The sequence below is a fragment of the Phocoena phocoena genome, chromosome 16 (genome assembly GCF_963924675.1).
Source record: "Phocoena phocoena chromosome 16, mPhoPho1.1, whole genome shotgun sequence".
In the NCBI taxonomy this organism is placed as follows: Eukaryota; Metazoa; Chordata; class Mammalia; order Artiodactyla; family Phocoenidae; genus Phocoena; species Phocoena phocoena.
Genome location: NC_089234.1, coordinates 57,944,923 through 57,969,863, shown reverse-complemented (window position 1 = coordinate 57,969,863; position 24,941 = coordinate 57,944,923). Strand labels below are relative to the sequence as shown.

Sequence of the window (24,941 nt, the reverse complement as noted above, 5' to 3'; positions counted from 1 at the left end):
GAGGAAATGGCTTTTCCTAATCAGCTCTGCATTCGCCGCTGGACTACCAAGCATGTAGCTGTTTGGCTGAAGGATGAAGGCTTTTTTGAGTATGTGGACATTTTATGCAATAAGCACCGACTTGATGGAATCACATTGCTAACATTGACTGAATATGATCTCCGGTCTCCTCCTCTGGAAATCAAAGTCTTAGGGGACATTAAAAGGTTAATGCTGTCAGTCCGAAAATTGCAGAAAATACATATTGATGTTTTAGAAGAGATGGGATACAACAGTGACAGTCCCATGAGTTCCATGAGCCCTTTCATTAGTGCTCTTCAGAATGCAGAGTGGCTCTGTAATGGGGAACCTTCACACGACTGTGACGGACCCATCACTGATTTGAATTCTGATCAATACCAGTATGTGAATGGTAAAAACAAACATTCTATTCGAAGATTGGACCCAGAGTATTGGAAGACCATATTGAGTTGTATATATGTTTTTATAGTGTTCGGATTTACATCTTTCATAATGGTTATAGTCCACGAGCGAGTGCCTGACATGCAGACCTATCCACCACTCCCGGATATATTCTTAGACAGGTAAGTTTTGTTTCTAGTTGCCAAGTTTGTGGAAGACAGCTGTACTAGCAATGATAATGATATATTCATGATAATTACGTTCTTTATTATTGTTGTTTTGGTTGATATATACTTCCCATTTGCCTTATCTTGTGCTATATAAAGATATGCTTTAGAATTGCCTTTTTCTCTTAGAGTAAACTAGACCTTAAGCCTAGATGAGTAGGAAGAACCACTGCTTAATTTATTTTTCTACAGCTATGTTATAGCTCCTTGGGCACTTCAGATTTTAAAAGGGTTTCCTGGAATGTTATATGTAATAAATGGAATTTGTTTACTTTTTTTTAAAAAAAGATGAACAGGGTTTTGCTTCTCTTAAAAATATGGGGAGGTCTCATGTATCATCAGATAAATTAGAACTATCACAAATACAAACTGATTCATGGATAGTATTCTGTTTTTATAAATACTGAGTGCATAAAATAGAATACAGTATATTATATGAAAAAATAAGAATAGAACAAAACTCAAAACTATTAGTTTTTATATTTGCGGGTTTTTTTTTTTTTTTTTTTTTTTTGCAGTACACAGCCCTCTCACTGTTGTGGCCTCTCCCGTTGCGGAGCACAGGCTCCGACGCGCAGGCTCAGCGGCAATGGCTCACGGGCCCAGCCGCTCCGCAGCATGTGGGATCTCCCCGGACAGGGGCATGAACCGTGTCCCCTGCATCAGCAGGCGGACTCTCAACCACTGCGCCACCAGGGAAGCCCTATATTTGTGGTTTTAAAAAATCTTTTGAAAGTTTGTAGTGCTGTCTTGTTTTTGTAAAACGTTGTGCCCCTGAAATTGAAACTGTGATTAAAAATCTTCTAACAAACAAAAGCCCAGGACCAGATGGCTTCACAGGTGAATTCTATCAAACACTTATAGAAGAGCTAACACCTATCCTTCTCAAACTCTTCCAAAATATAGCAGAGGGAGGAACACTCCCAAACTCATTGTGTGAGGCCACCATCACCGTGATACCAAAACCAGACAAAGATGTCACAAAGAAAGAAAACTACAGGACAATATCACTGATGAATACAGATGCAAAACTCCTCAACAAAATCCTAGCAAACAGAATGCAACAGCACATTAAAAGGATCATACACCATGATCAAGTGGGGTTTATTCCAGGAATGCAAAGATTCTTCAATATACGCAAATCAATCAATGTGATACACCATATTAACAAACTGAAGGAGAAATACCGTATGATCATCTCAATAGATGCAGAGAAAGCTTTCAACAAAATTCAACACCCATTTATGATAAAAACCCTCCAGAAAGTAGGCATAGAGAGAACTTTCCTCAACATAATAAAGGCCATATATGACCAACCCACAACCAACATCCTCCTCAATGGTGAAAAACTGAAACCATTCCCAGTAATATCAGGAACAAGACAAGGTTGCCCACTCTCACCACTCTTATTCAACATAGTTTTGGAAGTTCTAGCCACAGCAATCAGAGAAGAAAAAGAAATAAAAGGAATCCAAATCGGAAAAGAAGAAGTAAAGCTGTCACTGTTTGCAGATGACATGATACTCTACATAGAGAATCCTAAAGATGCTACCAGAAAACTACTAGAGCTAATCAATGAATTTGGTAAAGTAGCAGGATACAAAATTAATGCACAGAAATCTCTGGCATTCTTATACACTAGTGATGAAAAATCTGAAAGTGAAATTAAGAAAACACTCCCATTTACCATTGCAACGAAAGGAATAAAATATCTAGGAGTAAACCTACCTAAGGAGACAAAAGACCTGTATGCAGAAAACTATAAGACACTGATGAAAGAAATTAAAGATGATACAAAAAGATGGAGAGATATATCATATTCTTGGATTGGAAGAGTCAACATTGTGAAAATGACTCTACTACCCAAAGCAATGTACAGATTCAGTGCAATCCCTATCAAACTACCACTGGCATTTTTCACAGAACTAGAAAAAAAATTTTCACAATTTGTATGGAAACACAAAAGACCCCGAATAGCCAAAGCAATCTTGAGGACGAAAAACAGAGCTGGAGGAATCAGGCTCCCTGACTTCAGACTATACTACAAAGCTACAGTAATCAATACAGTATGGTACTGGCACAAAAACAGAAATATAGAGCAATGGAACAGGATAGAAAGCCCAGAGGTAAACCCACACACATATGGTCACCTTATCTTTGATAAAGGAGGCAAGAATATACAGTGGAGAAAAGTCAGCCTCTTCAGTAAGTGGTGCTGGGAAAACCGGACGGGTACATGTAGAAGTATGAAATTAGAACCCTCCCTAACACCATACACAAAAATAAACTCAAAATGGATTAAAGACCTAAATGTAAGGCCAGACACTATCAAACTCTTAGAGGAAAACATAGGCAGAACACTCTATGACATAAATCACAGCAAGATCCTTTTTGACCCACCTCCTAGAGAAATGGAAATAGAAACAAAAATAAACAAATGGGACCTAATGAAACTTCAAAGCTTTTGCACAGCAAAAGAAATCATAAACAAGACGAAAAGACAGTCCTCAAAATGGGAGAAAATATTTGCAAATGAAGCAACTGACAAAGGATTAATCTCCAAGATTTACAAGCAGCTCATGCAGCTCAATAACAAAGAAGCAAACAACCCAATCCAAAAATGGGCAGAAGACCTAAATAGACGTTTCTCCAAAGAAGCTATACATATTGCCAACAAACACATGAAAGAATGCTCAACATCGTTGATCATTAGAGAAATGCAAATCAAAACTACAATGAGATACCATCTTACACCGGTCAGAATGGCCATCATCAAAAAATCTAGAAACAATAAATCCTGGAGAGGGTGTGGAGAAAAGGGAACCCTCTTGCACTGTTGGTGGGAATGTAAATTGATACAACCACTATGGAGAACAGTATGGAGGTTCCTTAAAAAACTACAAATGGAACTACCATACGACCCAGCAATCCCACTACTGGGCATATACCCTGAGAAAACCATAATTCAAAAAGAGTCATGTACCAGAATGTTCATTGCAGCTCTATTTCCAATAGCCACGACATGGAAGCAACCTAAGTGCCCATCAACAGATGAATGGATAAAGGAGATGTGGCACGTATATACAATGGAATATTACTCACCCATAAAAAGAAACGGAATTGAGTTATTTGTAGTGAGGTGGATGGACCTAGAGTCTGTCATACAGAGTGAAGTAAGTCAGAAAGAGAAAAACAAATACTGTATGCTAACACATATATATGGAATCTAAGAAGAAAAAAAAAAAGGTCATGAAGAACCTAGGGGTAAGATGGGAATAAAGACACAGACCTACTAGAACATGGACTTGAGGATATGGAGAGGGGGAAAGGTAAGCTGTGACAAAGTGAGAGAGTGGCATGGACATATATACACTACCAAACGTAAAATAGATAGCTAGTGGGAAGTAGCCGCATAGCACAGGGAGATCAGCTAGGTGGTTTGTGACAGCCTAGAGGGGTGGGATAGGGAGGATGGGAGGGAGGGAGACGCAAGAGGGAAGAGATATGGAAACATATGTATGTGTATAACTGATTCATTTTGTTATAAAGCAGAAACTAAGACACCATTGTAAAGCAATTATACTCCAGTAAAGATGTTTAAAAAATAAAAACAAAACGTTGTACTCTTCTGAAAGTGCCTTATAGTATATGGGTTTTTTTTAAAATGAAATGAATTAAAATGTCCATGTTAAGATAGCAGGATGACATATATATAACATTTTATTCTCTCTCGAGCCCTGACTAAAAGTATAGTAAAGAAGTTGTGTTTGTTTGTTGGTCTTAAGTTGTAAACTTACAAGGAAGGGGTAGATAAGAGAGGAGAAAACAGCCATACATTTTTGGGAGTTTGAAAGCAGATGGGTGAGGGACTTCCCTGGTGGTCCAGTGGTTAATGCTCCGCACTGCAATGCAGGGGGCCTGGGTTCCATCCCTGGTCAGGGAACTAGATCCCATATGCTACAAAAAAAAGATCCCGCATGCTGCAACTAAGACCCGGCACAGCCAAATAAATAAATGAATGTTAAAAAAAAAAAAGGAAAAGCAGATGGGTGAGTGGCAACTAGCAGAGCTAAAGTAACCTAATTCTAAAGCAGCAGTTGGGAAAACTGAGAACCAACCCAAACTATCTTGAAGATTTCTCAAAGCTCTGGATACTGTGGGTGAAAGGGTGGTGCTAAAATAAGAAAGCTGTTTAAGAAGCTGTTAGATTCCTATATCTCCTTCCCTGTTCTATCGTACACAGTTTTTCCAGCAGAAGACCCTAAGGAAGTAAGGAAGACAGCATGTGGATATCTGATGAAAGAGTACTCTAGGCAGAGGAAACAGCAAGGTGCAGGAATCCTGAATTGGTAGTAGGCTTAGCATGTTTAAGGAACAGCAAGAGAGAGATGGAGAGAACAGTTAGAGGTGAGATCTGAGAGGAGACAGGAGTCCAGATTTTGTAGGTACTTGTAGACAATTGTAAGGACTTTAGCTTTCATTCTAAGTGAAAAGGGAAGCCATTGGAAAGCATTTAGGAGAAGAGTAGAGCTATCTAACTTCCATTTTAAAAGGTCAGTCTAATTGTTATTAATAGAATAGCTCAGTGGTGGGGATGGGAAAGTAGAGGTTAGTTAAATTATTGAATTTGTCTAGGCAAAGATGGGGTGGATTGGATGAGAAGAGTAGTGGTACATACGTGTGTGTGTGTAGATATACATATATGTATATATATGTGTGTATGTATGTATGTACATACAGGCAACAAGATTTGCTTATGGATTTGCATGTAAGGTGTAAGAGAAAGAGAATTCAAGGATTATTTCAAGATTTTTTTTTTAAATTAATTTATTTATTCTGGGTTGTGTTGGGTCTTTGTTTCTGTGTGAGGGCTTTCTCTAGTTGTGGCAAGCGGGGGCCACTCTTCATCGCGGTGTGTGGGCCTCTCACTATCACGGCCTCTCTTGTCGCGGAGCACAGGCTCCAGACGCGCAGGCTCAGTACTTGTGGCTCACGGGCCTAGTTGCTCCGCGGCATGTGGGATCTTCCCAGACCAGGGCTCAAACCCGTGTCCCCTGCATTAGCAGGCAGATTCTCAACCACTGCACCACCAGGGAAGCCCTATTCCAACATTTTTGACTTGATCATCTGGAATGATAGAGTTGCCCTTTATAGAGGTGGGAAGACTGTGGAAAGACCTGACTTGAAGAGAAAAGTAAGGGTTTGGTTTTACACATGTCAAGTTTGAAGTATCTTTTACACCAAATCAGAAGTCAAGTCAGAGATGGAAAGATGAGTTAGTGTTCAGAGAGATCTTGGCTGAAATTTGGGAGTTACAAGTGTAGATAAAGCCATGATATTAGATAATGTCTACTAGGAAGTGAGTTTAGAAGGGAAAAGAATATTGAAGATTGAGCCCAGGAACAGGTATAAATGTTTAGAGGTCAGAAAAGTAAGGCAAAACTAGTAAAGAAGACGACTGAGGAAGTCAGGGCAGAGAGAGTGAGAGAGTATTATGGAAGCCAAGTTAAAAAAAATTTTTAAGAAGACAGGAATAAATTATAATTAGCTGTGTCAAATGCTGCTGAGGGGTCAAGTAAGATGAGGATAATTGACCGTTGACTTTGACAAGAGTTAATAAGGGCAAAAGCCTGATTATAATGGGTTCAAGAGAGAATGTGAGACTGGAATTTACCTAAAGGTGTATCTCCACAAATATGAAACAGCATATGGACCGAGTTATTCATTGTGGCATTAATTGTAATAATTATAAATATTGGAAATAATCTAAATGCTTATCCATGGAAAACTGGTTGAATACACTGTGGTACACCTACACAATAGAGTACTATTTAATCGTAGAAAAGAATGAGGAAGATTTCTATGAACTGATGTGAAATGGTTTGTAGGAAAAACTCAGTAGCTGTGAAGCACCATGAGCATCCAGATCATGGTTTCTAAATACCAATCTGTACTAAAGGAACAGACCAGGGCTCCTTAGAGAAAGGAAAGGGTAGCATGTGGATATCTGATGAAAGAGTACTCTAGGCAGAGGAAACAAGTCTGGGGCATGGTAAGCATAAAATTAGCCTGAAATAGATTTTGTGCCATAAAGCAAGGAAGTAGAAACCTATCAAAAGAACATATGAACTGGTTTTAAGGGGCTCTCATTGATCAAGTTAGGACAATTGGAACATCAAAAAGCATAATAAGGGCTTCCCTGGTGGCTCAGTGGTTGAGAATCTGCCTGCTAATGCAGGGGACACGGTTTCAAGCCCTGGTCTGGGAAAATCCTACATGCCGCGGAGCAACTAGGCCCGTGAGCCACAACTACTGAGCCTGCGCGTCTGGAGCCTGTGCTCCGCAACAAGAGAGGCCGTGATAGTGAGAGGCCCACGCACCGCGATGAAGAGTGGCCCCTGCTTGCCACAACTAGAGAAAGCCCTTGCACAGAAACGAAGACCCAACACAGCCAAAAATAAATAAATTTTTTAAAAAAAGCATAATGATGGTAATGGATTATAATATACTGAGTAAGAAAAAGAATCTATGAACCCATAGTGATAAACAAAACAAACAAAAAATGGTTGACTGAGAGGGGAAGTTCTTCAAGGGAATTATAAGGGAAGTTGAAGAGCCATAACCAGGCTCAGTACATGAACTTTAATTGAATCCTCAATCAAGAAAAAAAAAATACTGCTATAAAGGACATTTTAGGGACAGTTAGGAAAATTTGAATATGGATGGCATATTAAATGATACAGTTTAACACTAAATCGGTGTTACAGTTTCCTGGGTGTAATAGTGTATTGGGTTATGAAGAGGGTATCCTTGTTCTTAGGAGATACATGTTGAAGTATTTAGAGGAGAAGTGTCATAATGTCTGCAACTTATTTTGGGAAGGGTTTAGTCTCCTCCAAGAGTGTGTATGTGTATTTAGGTTTGTATAGAAAGAGGGAAGTAAAGCAAATATGGGAAAATGTTAATTATTGTAAACAATTGATAGATTTAAGTGAAGAATATAAAGTGTTTATCTTTCAGCTTTTCTTTTGTTATGATCAGAATTTTTCAAAGTAAAAAAATTGGGTAAAGCAATGAGAGAGGGGAAGAGAATGGGAAGAGAGAAATTGGAAACAATCAAGTCTTACAAGCCCTTAAAAGTTTTTCTATAAGGGCAACAGAGAAATGGAGTTGTATTGAAGAAAGGAGGAAAAGATATGGAATCTCCAGGGTTTTGTTTTGGATGGGCTATATTATATAGCATGATTGTTGTACTGATGGTAGGAATGACCCAATTTAGAGGGAAGGAGATACTGTTAGAGGAAAGAGAGGGTATAATTGATGGAAAAATATCCTTGAGTAGATGAAAAGGGGTAGGATCTAGTGGGTGGGAGAGGCTGGTCTTAGGCACAGGGTCTATTAATTCATAACAGAGGGTAAGACAGAAAATATGGGAACAGATATAAGGTTGCTAGATGTGATGTAAAGCATGAGGAAGTCCTCTGATGATTGTTTTTATTTCCTCTGAAAACAGGGATTTAGAAGAGAGAGAAGGTCGGAGGTTTGAGGAGAAAGGATGAAGTGTAAAATAGTCATCTATGAGAGTGAATAGGCTTGTGTGATGTAGTAGCAGCACTAAAGACCTCCTTGAGGTTAATAGTCATGTTGATATTGTGTGTTTTTACCAGCCTCACTCAACTGCACAGATACAGTTATAGAATATGTAGATAATTGGATTTAAGTGGGCTTTAAGTTTTGCTAGGCAATGCAATGAAGGAAAAAGAGGAAAGGGAGTGATTATAATGACTAACTGTGGACATAGGTAGATAAGGAGGGACAGGGGGATATGAGGTAGGTGAAGGACTGTGAAAGTGTTATAAGATCTATGGATTTGGGGTCTCAGAATTATTGAAGTTGGAGTACTAGAAGGAATAAGATGGAAAGACAAGAGGTGTTGGTTAGTATAGAATTCTTGGCGTTGAGATTATGAAGAAAAATCTTGATAATGACGAGATCCAGTTTATAACCGTGGATGGTGTGTCGCTGAAGTAGAGTAAAAGACAAGGTCATAGGAGGAGAAGTAAAAAGAGGAGTGAGAAGGATATGTACCACAACAGGAGAAGTTTTGGAGAGTGACAGTGAACCAAAACCTAAAATCTCAAGAAATCAGAGAATGGATGCTAAGGTTCTATAGATGACTATGAAAGGCATAATGGGAAAAAAGAGGGAAATGATTGATCGTGAGGATTTTATTTTAAAGTGTACAATTCAGTGGTTTTTAGTATATTTACAAAGGTGTGCAACCATCACCACTAATTCCAGAACGTTTTCAACACCCCAAATAGACTCATATCCATTATCAGTCACACCCCATTTCCCTCCTCCCTCGAGACCCTGGCAACCACAGTCTACTTTCTGTTTCTATTTCTATGGATTTGTCTATTCTGGACATTTCATATAAATGGCCATTACAACATGAGGCCTTATTTTGTGTCTGGCTTCTTTCATTTAGCATAATGCTTTTAAGATTCATCCATATAAGTAGCATGTATCAGTACTTCATTCCTTTTTATTACAGAATATTATTTCATTGTTTGGACGTACTACATTTAGCTTATCCATTCATTAGTTGATGAAGGTTTGAGTTGTGTCCACTTTTTGGCTACTATTAATAATGCTGCTATGAACATTCATATACAAAGTTTTGTATAGACATATGTTTTCAATTTGCAGTGGGGGTTTGAAACCAAATTTTGCCTAACGAGTCTACAGTTCCACCAGCTACAAAGCCCCATGCTCTTATGTAAACTTTATTCACAGGAGAATGGTAGCAGGTGCTGTCAGCATTCCTCCTATATCCCCTCAGATCTCTTTTCCATTTTCTTGCACACTTATACTTCCAGCATCCAGCAATTGTATGTCTTTGTTGGAGAACTGCTCTTGGGCTGCTGGAATACACTTTACCTGCTTAAAAAGAGAGCCAAACATACTTGGAAATTTACATCCCTTCAGCTGCAGCCCTTAACCAATAACTGATGAGGTGGGGTATAAATATTTCATTTCTCTTTGCCCTAATTAAGACAACTTTTAGGTTGGACGTACACTGTCTCCCAGATCCCTTGCAGGATTGAGCCAAAGTTACCCTTGCCTGAGTTTACCACAGGGCTTTGCTTGATGTCTCACTCTTGCCTTGCTTCCTTGCCTTCCTGATCTCATTTCCCTACTACCCTATATTTTCTCTTGGGAACATTTCTAATAACTTTCACAGTGATCTTTGTTTCAGAGTCTGCTTCTGAAGCTTACTTGACACAATTCCAAGAGCTTCAGCAGATCATAAACAAAAAATTAGGAGATAGAGATGCTTCTAGAGGCAGGCCCACTTATATGTGAGGAAGGATAGCTAATAGAGAAAACAGAAGCACTGTAAAAAGCACACATAAATAATGGAAAAACCACATTAATCTGGGGCTTCAATGCCTTTCATTTCTCAGTAGTCTCTGAGGTCATTACCATGTCCAGTGTAATAATCAGTGTTCACAGTGATGACTCTGAATTATGAAAGAAAATTAAATTCTATCCAGAAAAAAAAGGCATAACATGTATAATGCATTTTAGAAAGCATTGCATCAGAATAAATATGAGATATTGAAAACACATTTGACAATTTCCTTACAACACTTCACTAAAAAAGAAACAAGAAAAAGTGGGGGTGGGGGCCCCCAATAATCCCATGAAGGCAGAAGCAGTGATAATACTGAAAATTTGGAAAGTAGAAAGCTAAGTGTCTCTTGTGAGGTTGGGAGTGGGGACTAGTGGTGCCCAAGAGGTGAGTTTATTTGTACTGCAGTACTCCAGAAAAACTCTCAAAACAGGAGGCATCAAACATCTCTCAAGACTGGGTATAGATAGGAGCTAAATATGGGAGAACTGGTTGAAAATCAATTTAAGACCTGTTCTACTGCAACAGAAGACAGGTGGTTTGTTCTCCAGAGTAGTTGAATGTGAGGGACTCTGGACTCTGGGACACCATGCCCAGATGAGAACAAAGGTGCCTGATTTCGTTGTATTTTCTGTGATTAACTGTAAATTAACTGATTTAATGTAATTAACTTGGTTAACTGTAAATCTAGATCACATAGACTTCCAGCTCCCTTCCTTAAGTAACCAGACTTAACTTCCCAGCCCCAGTCTTCCAAGCAGGAGAACAGATTCCTCTCCTTGGAAAACTTGCACAAGAGAAAAGGACTATAGATAATGTGGTAGGAGAGATATCCCTATCTCATCAACTAGACCTCTGTTCTATCCCAGTGAAACCCATACTTCACAACCTCAGTCCATGCACACAGAGCATCACATTATTATTTTTTTTTTAGTACTTCCCTGTCAAATATGAACGGTCAGTCAAGAATCACCAGACATTTGAGGAAAACAGATCAATGCAAATAGAAAAAAAGCAAACTGGGAAACACAAAATAGGGAGCAGAAGAACACTTCAAAAAAAAATAACCATTCATATACTCACAGATAAGAGATATTGCATTCTATGAGACAGTAACAGTAGACTATGAAAAAGGAAAATTCAGAGAAAACTTTTGAAAAATAAGAAATGAAAGTAGAAATTTAAAATCCAGCAGGATGGGCTTCCCTGGAGGCGCAGTGGTTGAGAGTCTGCCTGCCAATGCAGGGGACACGGGTTCGAGCCCTGGTCTGGGAAGATCCCACATGCCGCCAAGCAACTGGGCCTGTGAGCCACAGTTACTGAGCCTGCGCATCTGGAACCTGTGCCCCGCAACAAGAGAGGCCGCGATAGTGAGAGGCCCACGCACCACGATGAGGAGTGGCCCCCATTCACCGCAACTAGAGAAAGCCCTCGCACAGAAACGAAGACCCAACACGGCCAAAAATAAATTTAAAAAAAAAATCCATTAGGATAATTGGAACATGGATTTGATGAAATTGCCCAGCATGTAGAGCAGAGATCAGAAGTAGAGGAGAAAAAGTAAGATGAATCCAATTGTCCCAGCAGTGGAAAAAATAGGGGTTTTAGGAAGCACATAGAGAAAATGAAGAGGAAGATATTATCTAAGCTATAATAAAATGAAATTTCTCAGAGTCAAAGAATGTGACTTCCTAGATTGAAAGAGCACCCAGTACAAGAAATGAAAAATTTCAGAACACTAGGTATAGACAGAAGATCCTAAAAGCTTCTTAAGAGACAAAACAAATAACACACACAAAGATTGGAAATCCAAACAGCATCACACTTCTTAGCAACCGTGGAAGTGAGATGACAATGGAATAAATGCCTCTAACATTCTAAGACAAAATAATGTCTAACCTAAAATGTTCTGCCTAGGCAAACTACCAAATAGACATAAGGCTAGACCCAAGGGTATTTTAAAATTTGCAAGTCTCAAAAAAATTTACTCTCCAACCCCACAGCTACTAGAATTGCTAAAATGAAAAAAATTGCTAATGACAAGGCCTGACGAGGATTCAGAGCAACTGATGCTCTCATACTATGCTGGTAGAAATGCAAAATGGTACAACTGCTTTGAAAACAGTTTGATAGTTTCTTAAGTTAAACATAAACTTAACATAGGACTCAACAGTTTCATTCCTAGGTATTTACCCAAGAAAAATGAAAACATACTTCCATGCAAAGACCTGTATGTGGTCTTTATTCATAATCACCCAAACCTGGAAATAGCCCAGAATACGCATCAACCTGTGAATGGATACGGAAATTGTAGACAAAGAATAGATAAAGAATTAATTGTACATGCAATAACTTGGATGCATCTGAAACATATTATGCTGAATGAAAATAGCCAGATACAAAAGGTATTTGGACAAATACTGTGTGATTGCATATATATATATATTCCTATAGGAATCAGAAATCAGATCAGTGGTAGCCCCACAGCTGGAAGTGAGGAAGGGAATTGACTACAAAGGGACACAAGGGAACTTTTTGGAGTGATGAAAATGTTGTCTTTATTGCGGTGGTGATTACGTGACTGAATGTGTTTGTCAAAACTCTTTGAACTGTATAGCTAAAAATGGTGAATTTTTCTGTTTGTAAATTAAACCTCAGTAAATCTGACATAAAAAAACAAGTTTATCGTCCATCCCTCCTCTGAGAAAATAATTCAAGGATACACTACATCAAAACTAAGGAGTAAACTGAGAAAGAGGAGGACATGGGATTCAGGAAACAGAGGATCCAATATAGAAAAGAGAAATTCCCAAGATGAGGGTTAAGTTTTATTCCAAGAAATAGCCATGCAAGAGGGACTAGAAAATGCAGCCTTTCTAAAGAAGGAGCTCTAGGAGAGATTTCTCCAAAGGAAACATTGAAATTGATAGAATAGTCTGAAGATGAATTGGCACACAAGAAGATGAATTGGCACACAAGAAACAGAACAAACTTTTTTTATTAGCTCTGGAGAATTGTAAGAAGTTGTACGAGAAAGGGATTTAATCTTTACGTTTCATTGTCTTAGCTATGAACTATACTTAAACATTTCCATCAAGTAAAAGCCAAAAATTATTTTAAACAAAATTATGAAATAATATTGAGAGCATGGGAGAGAAAGAGAGAGTGTGTTTATGTGTATGAATGTGTTTTTGTGTGTGTGACTAGAAGATATAACGTCAAATAAAACAGAAGAATGAAAGTGACTGCCTCTGGAGAGCAAGAATTAGGTTTAGGCTGGGGGTGGGGCAGAAAACTTACTTTTACCATAAACACTGTAAAACTATTTAAAATATATACATATGCACATGTACACATACATATATAGGTTTTTTTAATGTTCATTTAAAAAGTTTAAATTTTTAGAAGTCATTGAAAGGGATCTTTTATCTGAAAATTTCTATTATGTGAAATAACCCTTTCCCCCATAATGCCAGATAAATAAGGCAGCAATAGATTAAAAATTCACAAGAGGAGTCTTTATTTTCTGAGGTAATAGGTAAAAGATGAGTCCCTGAATGAAGACGATTGACTCTCTTCAGTTACTCTGAATAAGGTTTGGAGTAGACTGTTAATACCTTTCAGACTTCATGTCTTCTTTTTAAAAATACCTTTATTTCCTTAGTTATAAAATGAACATGCCATTGTATAAAAATTTTTAGTGTAAATTTACAAAGAATAAAAATAAAACTATCAATAATCTTACCACCCAGAGATGACCTATTTGGACTAATTCATTTCCGTCTCCTCCCTTCCACCACTCTCCTCCTTCTTTTCTTCCTCCTCCTCCTTTTCTCCTTTTCCTTCCTTCTTCTTCCTTCTTTTTCTTCATCTTCTTCTCCCTGCCCCCTTCTTTCTTTCTTTTTAATTGGGAATGTGACATGTCTTTTACTAGTGGGTAATCACAGGAGCTGTAGATTTGGTGAGGAAAGACAACAATGGAAAAGATAGAAGTAAACAAATATAAAACAAAGGAGGGGGCTTCCTTGGTGGTGCAGTGGTTGAGAGTCTGCCTGCCGATGCAGGGGACACGGGTTTGTGCCCCGGTCCGGGAAGATCCCACATGCCGCGGAGCGGCTGGGCCTGTGAGCCATGGCCGCTGAGCCTGTGCTCCGCAACGGGAGAGGCCACAACAGTGAGAGGCCTGCATACAGAAGAAAAAAAAAAACAAAAAAACAAAGGGCAGAGAGAGAAAGAAAGGAGTAAAACAAAATAAAAACTCTGTTTACTTGCTTGAAAACAAAATATACTAAAAAAAAGAGTAGTTGAGTTCAAGCCCTGACTGTCTGGATCCTGAAATGAGCACACCATTTAAGAAGTGAGCCTTTTCCCCCCTGTCTTTTGGGGGCAGTCCTGTATACAGGTCTGCCATGTTATGGGAAAGGAGAAAAAAGTTATTTCTTTACAGAGAACCATGACTGGGAATCACAAACAACAAAGAGGTCCTGGTAAATGAGGTACTTTATGAAACAGTTTTTTTCCCCAGGTTCTCCAGATATCATCTTCTAAAAGAGGTAGAAGTTAAAGAAAACAGGGACTTCCGTGGTGGCGCAGTGGTTAAGAATCTGCCTGAAAGTGCAGGGAACATGGGTTCGATCCCTGGTCCAGGAAGATCCCACATGCCGTGGAGCAACTAAGTCTGTGCTCCACAACTACTGAGCCTGCGTGCTACAACGACTGAAGCCTGCGTGCCTAGAGCCGGTGCTGCGCAACAAGAGAAGCCACCACAATGAGAAGCCCGCGCACCGTAACAAAGAGTAGCCCCCACTTGCTGCAACTAGAGAAAGCCTGCCTGCATGCAGCAACGAAGACCCAACACAGCCAAAAATTAATTAATTAATTAATTTTAAAAAAGAGTTAAAGAAAACAATTTTAAGGTCATTATTAGCAGAGTATCTTACGGACAGGGTGGTGCCGTTTACATACATATACTTCTTGTCAGTCCAAAATTTTAATTTTTTTCTGTTCCAGCGTTCCTAGAATTCCATGGGCCTTTGCCATGACAGAAGTATGTGGCATGATTCTGTGCTATATTTGGCTCCTGGTTCTTCTTCTTCACAAGCACAGGTACCTGTCTTATTCCATTAAAAGACTGAAAGTGTTTTGACTGTCTTATGCAAAGGTCATCAAACCTTGTTTCTTCCTTTGCTGTTTCCTTGTTACTTTCCTTCTCTAGTCATTGTGACATTATAATTACTGACATAGGAAAATGTTTGGGTTTGATCAACAAAAGAGTCAGCCTGAGGTTAGTACCTACATATTTAGTAATATTCTGAAGGTATTTTGCAGGGAAGGATTAGAGATGGCGATATTCAGCCATGGGCCAACCACGACAATCTAAGTCTAGCCTTGCCTTTCTTTGGAAACAAATCGGAAATGTCACTTCCTATAGAAGGCTAGAAACTCCTCCAAGGGACAGTCTTTGGTCAGTTGTTTGGGTGGAAGAAATTATTCTCTGCTTGGAGGAGGCGCATTAAAAAAGAGGTCATTTTGCACACCGTGCACATCTAGCAAGTGTAGTTTACTTCAGATGGTATAGGAAATTGCTGAATAGGGAAGGTGCTTCTTTTGTGCTTTCACAAGAGATATAAAGGGAAGAAGTTTTTTGCATTAAAAAAAAGGAGAGAAGCATAAGAGGAGGCTACTTTCCTATTTTAATGAGGGGAAATTATTTAAGTAAAAAAATAAGCATAGTGTGGAATCTAAAGAGTAATACAAATGAATTTATTTACAAAAGAAAAGCAGACTCACAGACATAGAAAACAAACTTACGGTTACCAAAGGGGAAGTAGAGGGGGGAGGGATAAATTAGGAGTATGAGATTAACAGAGACATACTACTGTATATAAAATAGACAAACAACAAGGATTTACTGTATAGAAGGGAACTATATTCAGTATCTTATAATAACCTATATTGGAAAAGAATCTGAAATATATATGTGTGTATATATATAAATATGTATATAACTGTATCACTTTGCTGTACACCTGAAACTAACACAATATTGTAAATCAACCATTCTTCAACAAAAAAAAAAAGGCATAGTGAAGAAAAAAAAGATCTGATAAAGTTGTGGGTCTGCTATCCATTGTCTTTGGACACTGAAGAGGAATAGGGACACTTTCGTGAATTTTTTATTCTTTCTCCTCACCAGGGAATGGTTGAGGTAAACTACAGTGATGAGCTTTAGGTCCTAAGCAGCAGTTATTTCAGTGCTTTGAAGGTGAAAAGAAGCATTGATGATTGCTATTCTTGTCACACTTTTAGGCCATATTGTACTTCATTCTCTCTCACTTTGCAACAATATTTATAAGTGGATTGCTTAAAACCAGAGGTGGTTTAAAAACACATGTATCTGGGCTTCCCTGGTGGCGCAGTGGTTGAGAGTCCACCTGCCAATGCAGGGGACATGGGTTCGTGCCCTGGTCCAGGAAGATCCCACGTGCTGCAGAGCGGCTGGGCCCGTGAGCCATGGCTGCTGAGCCTGCGCGTCCGGAGCCTGTGCTCCACAACGGGAGAGGCCGCAACAGTGAGAGGCCCGCATACTGCAAAAAAAACAAAAAAAACCCCACATGTATCACTGCTGCTTTCTGGTTTAACTTTGCCTCACAAGACCCTGTAGATTTGAATTTATCCACTCTTCAGAACAAGAAAGAGTTTACCTTATATAGGAAACCTTGGTAGGTTTAGCAAAGTGTAGCAGTGACCAGCTAAATGCAAGTTTTGATGTTGAATTAGTCAAAGTGTTTCTCAAAGTGTGGTCTTTGTAGCACTTTCTAGAATCACCTGGGCTCTTGTTAAAATTCAGATTCCATGTTGTCTTCCTCAAAAAGCTCACAAAATGATGGCGTGGGAAAAAGAAGGCAGAGACTTTTGCTCTGGACTTTCCACCATATGGTAAGAAGATTCACCATAAATCCTGTGTTAAGAAAGGATTGCATCACTGAACTTGCAGGAAGAAAGGAAAATCTTCAAGAGCCCCAAACACACAAACACATGAAAAAGAAAACACAGAAAAAATAATCTGTGGTGTACAATCAGAGGAATGAGTAAGCATCTCTGAAAAAGCATTCCACTGGTTGTGATGCCAGAGCTAAGATAAGGAGACTAAGCCTTAGGTATGTAACAAAGTTGAATGGCTGATACCAAGACTCCCAGATTAAGCTGTGGATTTTGGAATGGGCTAGAGTGTTCTCAAGTCAGTAGTGCTAACTGGGTCTCAGAAGAAACGAATTTAATTCTTCTCTGGATGAAAGTATATTTAATTTAGGCTCTTGTGTTTTCCCAAAATATTGGAGAGCAGGGCTATTAAGAAAGGTGAGAAGTGGTAGAATCCTCCTGCTTTGAGTTTGGGACCCTTTCCATTCAGTGTTACTTTTTCTCTTTCTTACCTTCTTTTCTTCTTTTTTTACATTACCACTGCTACACTCTAGAACTGGTAGTGAACCAGAAATGAAAGAAACCCTGCAAGGACTGAAACCTAGCTTGAAATAATTTCAGTTTCTAAAATTGCATTAAGGTGACCCCAGATTGTTAAAGCCCATAACCACTTGCCAAAAGAGATATCAAATCTCTCTTTGGGAAGATAATATAGGCCTAAATTTAATTCTAAAATTTTTTATATACAATATCTGGCACTCAAGTAAATAACTAATAAAGGGGTACATAAGTATGTAAGAGAATATGATCAAAATTTAAGAGAAACAATAAATAATGGAATAGACCCACTGTGGATCCAGAAAATGGAGGTACCAGATACAGATTTTAAAGTAACTCTGCTGACTGTGTTCAAGATAATTTTAACAGAGAATGAAATGGAAACTCTAGAAGTAAACACATTTTTTAAAATCCCTGAAATTGAGAATTCAGTAATGAGTATGACATCAGGTTGAATCCAGCAGAAGAGAGAATTAATGAATCAGAAGATAATTTGAAGAAAAATTTTTTTAAAGATAGAAAATAGATGAAATGTTTGGGGACACTGAGGGGATAGCCTGAAGGTTTACCATATAGATAATTAGAGTTCCTTGAGGAGAGGAGAAAGAAAATAAAACAGAAGTATATTTGAAGTGAAAAAAATTAAAAAATAATAAAATGCAGATTCCTGAGCTCCATCCCAGGTGTACACACTGAAGTTTGAAACTTACCTAACCTTGTATTGAGTACTTTTTTTTGAGGGTGGGAGGAGCATTTCAAAAATGTTTAAGTAAAGTCTCTGTACTTAAGAATCATATAGTCTGTTTTGGTTTAAGACATTAAAAAAAATTGTTAGAGATATACTTAATGTAAAACTTAGTATTAAAAAAACAGTATTTTATAGCTTAAATTTAAGAGATATTAAAGAATGTTTATTATATAATTACTGTCAACCAATTTACAGTGTCATTAATGAGCAAAAAAATTCCCTAGAATCACATATTTAACTTTACTTCTCATTAAATAAGTTATGACAATATATGAGTAATAAAACTAACACTAAGCTAAGAGTCAGTCTAGGTACTATCTTACTTGTCTCTTGCATAACTCTTACTTTCTCTTAGCCATATTTTCTTAACAGTGAAATGATGCTCTTAGGTCTGCACTGTCCAGCATGGCCGGTGCTAGCCACATGTGGCTAAATTTAATTTAGTGAAAATGAAATAAAATTAAAATTCAGTTCCTCACTTGTACATTTCAAATGCTCAAGAGCCACATGTATATAGCTTATTGGACAGTGCAGTTATAGTCCATTTCCACCGTCCTGTTGGACAGTGCTTCAGATGGTCTCTAAGATTTCTGTCCTCTTCAAAGAATCTAATGGTTTTCCTGCTTGTTCTCCCTTTAAGTAAACACTAGATGCCTGAGGTATTTTGGTTTGTTTTCTTCTGATCTTTCTCCCTTTTTGGTCACTGTTCACAGGTCAATACTTCTGCGAAGGCTTTGTAGTCTGATGGGCACTGTATTCTTGCTTCGCTGCTTTACCATGTTTGTGACCTCCCTCTCCGTGCCAGGACAGCACCTGCAGTGCACTGGAAAGGTAGCCTACTGTCTTCTTTATCATTCTATCCTCTTATTCTTGGTGTGTTGATGGCACCATATACGAACTAAGGCTAAGGCTTTGCTTTTAACATTAAAATGTGCTTTTCAGCATTTTCAGTATCTGTAATGAACCTCTAGAAATAATTTGGTAAAAATCTTAAGCCAGAATCTACCTTCCTGTTACTTCTATCCATTGATACTAACTAGTTCAATGCTGTAGAGCTATAGAAAAAAAGTAACTTTCTATTATCATTTTCCCTTTCTCACCATCCTCAACATCTTTAGTTCCTCATATGACGTAACTCTGGCCCCTTCACTGTCCTCATCACTCTTTAAAAAGTGTTGCAATTGGACCATATTCCATTTAAAATGTAGTACCCACTACTCTAAACTTTACTCTTTCTGAGATATATTTAAATAATGGCTAACTTTTGTTTTTGTTTTATACTTTGTTGCTTGTTTTGGTATACTGTAGACATACCTTCTCTTCTGGTTAAATTGAGAGATGATAGATTATGCAGATGGGAACAAAAAAAACAGGGTAATGAATTACTGTAAAAAGTAAAATGTTTAAAAACCCTGAAGATCACCTGTGCTTTATATATAAAATTGGCTGTTGTGATTCATTAAATTTGGACAAGAGAATTTATTAGCCTACTTTTCTAAGCCTCCATGCTTTAGTTATGTGTTCCCAAATATTCAAATGATGTATTAACACCTTTGTTATTTTAATGTTGTTTGTAAAGTGTGAAACAAAATTAAGTGTCTGTTTTTCTACTGCAATATAAGTAGCTGAAATACCTGCAAGGGAAGATTAAGCAGCCAAAGGAGATCAGGAACTAAAAATACAGTCCTGAGCTGCAGAGTGACCAAACTTTCCCCAGGTATAAGGAGACTGACTAGTAAGAAAGGAGGAACGGTTAATGACATTTAGGATTTAGTGTAAAGGAAATGTTTTATTTTTAAGATAAAAGCTGTTTTTGTTTCTTCTTTTTTTCTTTTCCAAAAAGGGAAAGTACTTCTTTCTAGTTACAGTTATATAAACTTACTGTAAAAATTCAAATTTTATAGAAATACATAAATTAAAAAGTAAAATCTCACAAAATTCCCACTTCTTTCACCCCACCCCATAAATAATACTGTTAATAGTTGTGTATATACCACATGGACTATTTTTAACCATGCTTACATATTCATACAAGTTTATATAGATAGATACTTTTTAAACAGAAAATAGGATTATATTGCAAACATTATACTTTAGCTTATATTTCATTTAATAGTATGTTTACTTTCTTCTGAAGAGATATGTATAACTATACCTCATCCTTTTTAATAGCTGCAGAGTATTCCATTGTACAATTTACCAGTCTCCAAATGATGTACATTTAAGTTATTTTCAAATCTTACTATTTATAAACAATGCTGTCATAAACATCCTTGTACATTTATGGTTTTTCACTTGTTTAATCGTCTTAAGATAAATTCCTGGAAGTGGAGTTAGGAAATTAAAGAACATACACACTGAAAATTGTGATACATATTGCTCACATTTTCACTAGGAAAGACTAGTTTTTCACTACTATCACCACTATGTGCATGTCAGTTTTCCCATCACCATGCCAGCACAATTTTTGGAGTCACTGCCATTCTGATTAATGAAAGATGATATCTGAGACTTTTATGGTCTTATATTTTAAATTTAAGTCTTTAATCTGTCGACTGAAATAAAAATGCACAACGTGAGAGCTGTGAGTTTATTTCGAGACTTACTGAGGACTATAGCCCAGGAGACAGCTTCTCAGTTAGCTCTGAGGAACTACGCTGAACACGTAAAGGGGAAGGTTAGCATATATGTGATCTTGGGGAAGGTGTACGTGTAATCAAGCCACACATCTTGGTAGAAGGTTGCTGCTAGTCGTGAGGAACAAATGTCTTAGTTAATGATTTTAGTGCTTTTCTAAGTATGGGAAGATGCAAGAAATTGGGTTCATAAAATTTTCTCCTGAAAAAATCTAACTATCCTGAAGGCCTTTTCTGTCAGTTTTCAGAGAGCATAGAGTGCCTTATTCCTGACTGTGTCCTGAAGTCTTTTCAGGGTATGTTGAAGGTCAGCGACTGCAGTGGCTAATGACTTAATTCTTGTAGAACCAGGTGGCAAGTGACATTCTTTAGTTAGCAAATCTATTGAATTTCTATGCATGGTGTGAAGGAGGGATAGAACAGTTACCCCCAATTATTGTAGTATGCTAATTGATTAGAAGAGATTTAAGAAGAAATACGTAAGCTTATTATAATGAAAAGAGATTTCCTGTAGCTGAGGATTTGATTGTGGATCAGCCACTAAAGAGGAAAATATATGTGCGTAGGGCTGCAATATGTGCTACAAAAATAAATTAGGGACTTCCCTGGTGGTGCAGTGGTTAAGAACCCGCCTGCCAATGCAAGGGACACGGGTTCGAGCCCTGATCTGGGAAGATCCCACATGCTGCAGAGCAACTAAGTCCGTGCGCCACAACTACTGAGCCTGTGTGCTACAACTACTGAGCCTGCACACCTAAAGCCCGTGCTCTGCAACAAGAGAAGCCACTGCAATGAGAAGTCCGCGCACCGCAACGAAGAGTAGCTCCCACTCCCTGCAACTAGAGGAAGCCCATGTGCAGCAACGAAGACCCATCACGCCAAAAATAATAAATAAAATAAATTTATAAAAAATAAATAAATAAATTAGATACCATCCCACTATAGTATGGACAGCCCTTTTTCTGTCTCTAACGACTGTTTTTTATTATCAGTTAGTTTTATGTGGACATATTTATTCAAATCTGCCCTAAATACTGTTAATTGCTTTGAATTATAATATAACCTACTTACTGACCTGTATTTGCAGCAGTCATTAAAATTAGATAGTTAAGGTGATATTAACTAGCAATCAAATCCCTTACAGTGAACTCCGTAGGGCATTTTCATTGTAATAAAGTAATTGCTTGAAATCTCACTCCCAGAAGTAGTAGGTTTGGAGACAGAACCAAGAACATGCCTGTTTTTGAAATTAGACAATGGAACCACCTTAAGAAAAGAAACACTTAGAGCAAATTTCTCATCAAAGTGTCTAAATTCATTCTGTTGTGCTGTGTTTCAATTTTTATTTTTCTGAAAGGATATTTGGGACATTTTAAGCTTGGAAAGGATGGGGAGACTTGAGTAATTGGGCTTTCCTTTTTTCTGTGATACAGTATTTTTTTTTAAATTTTTACTGGAGTATAGTTGATTTACAGTGTTGTGTAATTATTGCTTTCTTTTGCATGGCATCACTTGTTTCCTGTCCTTGGCTGAGACATTTTCCTAGCAATCTCTGTTCTTCTCTGCCTGATTTTTTACTTTCACGAGTGTAGCATCTCTAACCGTATTCTCATTAGAGGTCATGGAAAGAACCAAACCATGTATATTTTAGTACCTTCCCTTTCCTTTTCTCTAATAATGAATTTCTCTCCCTACCATCAACTGAGGCAGAAAGGGAAAACCTGGGTAGTGTATAATCAGGTGAGATTTCTAATGAAATAGTGATTCTAATAAGATTGTTTCTTTTGTTCTTTAAGACATAGGGCTTTGGAATTGGATGCCCTGTGTTCACATCCTTATTACGTTACTTACTAGCTGTGTGACCTCTTATTATTACGTTACTTACTAGCTGTGTGACCTCTCTAAAGCCAGTTTCCTCATCTGCACAGTTGAATCAGTTCATAGGATTTTTGTGGAAATTAAATGCAATGACATAAAAGCATATAGCAGCATGCTGCACGTAGTAAATGCACATAAAATTGCAGCAGTTTTTTATATTATTATGTGTTAAATGCCTTTTTAAAAAAAGTGACCATTGCTCAAACTCTTCCTCAAAATGGATTGCTTTTTTAAGTTTATGCGTGGGAGTTGGGATTAGGTTTGGCTACTAATAACAGGAACTTCGCGGTGGCTATAGTTTAATAAACGAGCAATGATTTATTCTCTCTCATAAGTCTGAAAGTAGGTACTCCATCCAGGTCAAGTGTGATAAATTTATGGAGCCATCAAAAATCCATGATTCTTCTGTCTTTCTGCTCTCCTGTCCTAACACTTGGCTTGCATCCTCAAAGCCACTTTGTGGTCTAAGATGACTGCTAGAGCTTTAGCTATCATGTCTGAGTTGTAGGCTAGAAGAAGGAAAGGTAGAAAAGACTTCCTCCAAGCTGTTGTCTCTTTCGTTTATAAGTAGCATTCCCAGAAATCTTTTACACTTCCACTTACATCTTATTGTACAGAACTTACTCACGTAGCGACACCTAGCTGCAAAGGAGGGTGGGAAATGCAATGTTTTAGTTCAGTTCATTGCCTCTTCAAATAAATTTTAGATTCTATTACCAGTGAAGAAGGGAGAGTGGATATTGAATGGTAGCCATTGTCGCTGTCATAGCCTGTTTCTTATTGACAAGAACAGCCAAGCAAATACTACTGTATTATAGGGTATAAAACTTGGAAATAGTTTTGTGTTGTAGTAACCTTTTCATTATAAAGGAACTCCAAGTAGAGAAGTTTGAATTGCATTGATTTCATTAAATTACCAAAATAGTTCTGAGTACAGCCAAGCTTTGACCACCCATTCTTGGTGTCTGGAATTAATTAGACTGGGAGTCTGGTTGCTTTTGCTTAGATCTTATTTCTAAGTCATTCAGCCTTTGAATTTCAATGGGAGTGGTAGGAGCCTCTGCTGCCCTAAGCATTTGAAGCACTAATTCTTAGCTTTCCTTATAGGTATATGGCAGTGTATGGGAGAAATTACACCGGGCCTTTGCCATTTGGAGTGGCTTTGGTATGACCCTAACTGGCGTTCACACTTGTGGAGATTACATGTTCAGTGGCCACACAGTCGTCCTAACTATGCTGAATTTCTTTGTCACTGAATGTAAGTATCTTTAGTGCTTCTATGCATATCAAATGACTAGCTGCAGAGGAGGCTGTGGGAAGGGCATCAAATTCTGTGAAGAATGGGAGAAACAGGCTGATGGAAGAAGCATATGACTGAGAAACACTGGAAGAAGTGTGGTTTTAAAATGATCTTTCTGTCCTTTTCCCAGATACACCAAGAAGCTGGAATTTCTTGCACACTTTATCCTGGGTTCTCAACCTCTTTGGAATCTTCTTCATTTTGGCTGCCCATGAACATTATTCCATTGATGTGTTTATTGCCTTTTATATCACAACGAGACTCTTTTTGTACTACCATACTCTAGCCAATACCAGAGCATATCAGCAGAGTAGGAGAGCAAGAATTTGGTTTCCCATGTTTTCTTTTTTTGAATGCAATGTTAATGGTACAGTCCCAAATGAATATTGTTGGCCATTTTCAAAACCAGCAATAATGAAAAGACTAATTGGATGAAGACTGTCTTTGTAATGTGTTCATGATTAAATATACAGTCGTTGTTGAAAGTGAGTAACTTTGCTTTCTCCCCCTAGGTTGTTCCTGGATGTCTTGCTTTTTGGCCTGTATGTTGACAAAGTAAAGTTCCCTGTCCTGAGCCAGGCTGTGATTATAGCAAGCAAGAAAGAATAATTAAGAGTCCTTAGGTATCTGTTTGAACAGAAAGCTTAAGTAGATGTCTTCTGCCCCTTCTCTTTAGGCAGACTTAATGTTATGATTGAAGTTAGTCTCTTACCTTTACCTGTTGAGCTTAAGCAAATCAACTTAAGCAATTTGCTGGTTGAAAGATTTTTTTAAAAATTTCCAGTAGGACTCTAGTCAAGAAATAATAATAATAATTTTTTAAGCTCCTTATTTTCTTCAAACGAAAAACCCC

At 37.9% G+C, this 24,941-nt stretch overlaps 1 protein-coding gene across 2 annotated transcripts; it reads left to right on the top strand.

Moving 5' to 3' along the window:
* On the top strand, positions 1-24,523 carry SAMD8 (sterile alpha motif domain containing 8). Of its 2 annotated transcripts, XM_065894797.1 has the most exons (5): positions 1-584; positions 15,058-15,153; positions 18,988-19,105; positions 23,896-24,046; positions 24,219-24,523. In XM_065894797.1, the coding sequence occupies exons 1-5, from the start codon at positions 7-9 to the stop codon at positions 24,521-24,523; spliced, it is 1,248 nt and encodes a 415-aa protein (XP_065750869.1). In that variant the 5' UTR covers positions 1-6. The 2 variants fall into 2 exon arrangements, with proteins under 2 accessions (XP_065750869.1, XP_065750868.1); XM_065894796.1 differs by lacking the exon at positions 24,219-24,523 and having other exon boundaries at positions 7-584; positions 23,896-24,060.
* Positions 24,524-24,941: the final 418 nt, after the last annotated feature.

What these genes read in the sequence shown, in the direction of transcription:
- SAMD8 (XM_065894797.1), top strand. Translation starts at nt 7, where the DNA reads ATGGCTTTTCCTAATCAGCTCTGCATTCGCCGCTGGACTACCAAGCAT. An exon ending in CTTCTTCTTCACAAGCACAG is followed by an intron (nt 15,154 to 18,987) that starts GTACCTGTCTTA and finishes CACTGTTCACAG; the next exon opens with GTCAATACTTCTGCGAAGGC. An exon ending in GAATTTCTTTGTCACTGAAT is followed by an intron (nt 24,047 to 24,218) that starts GTAAGTATCTTT and finishes TCCTTTTCCCAG; the next exon opens with ATACACCAAGAAGCTGGAAT.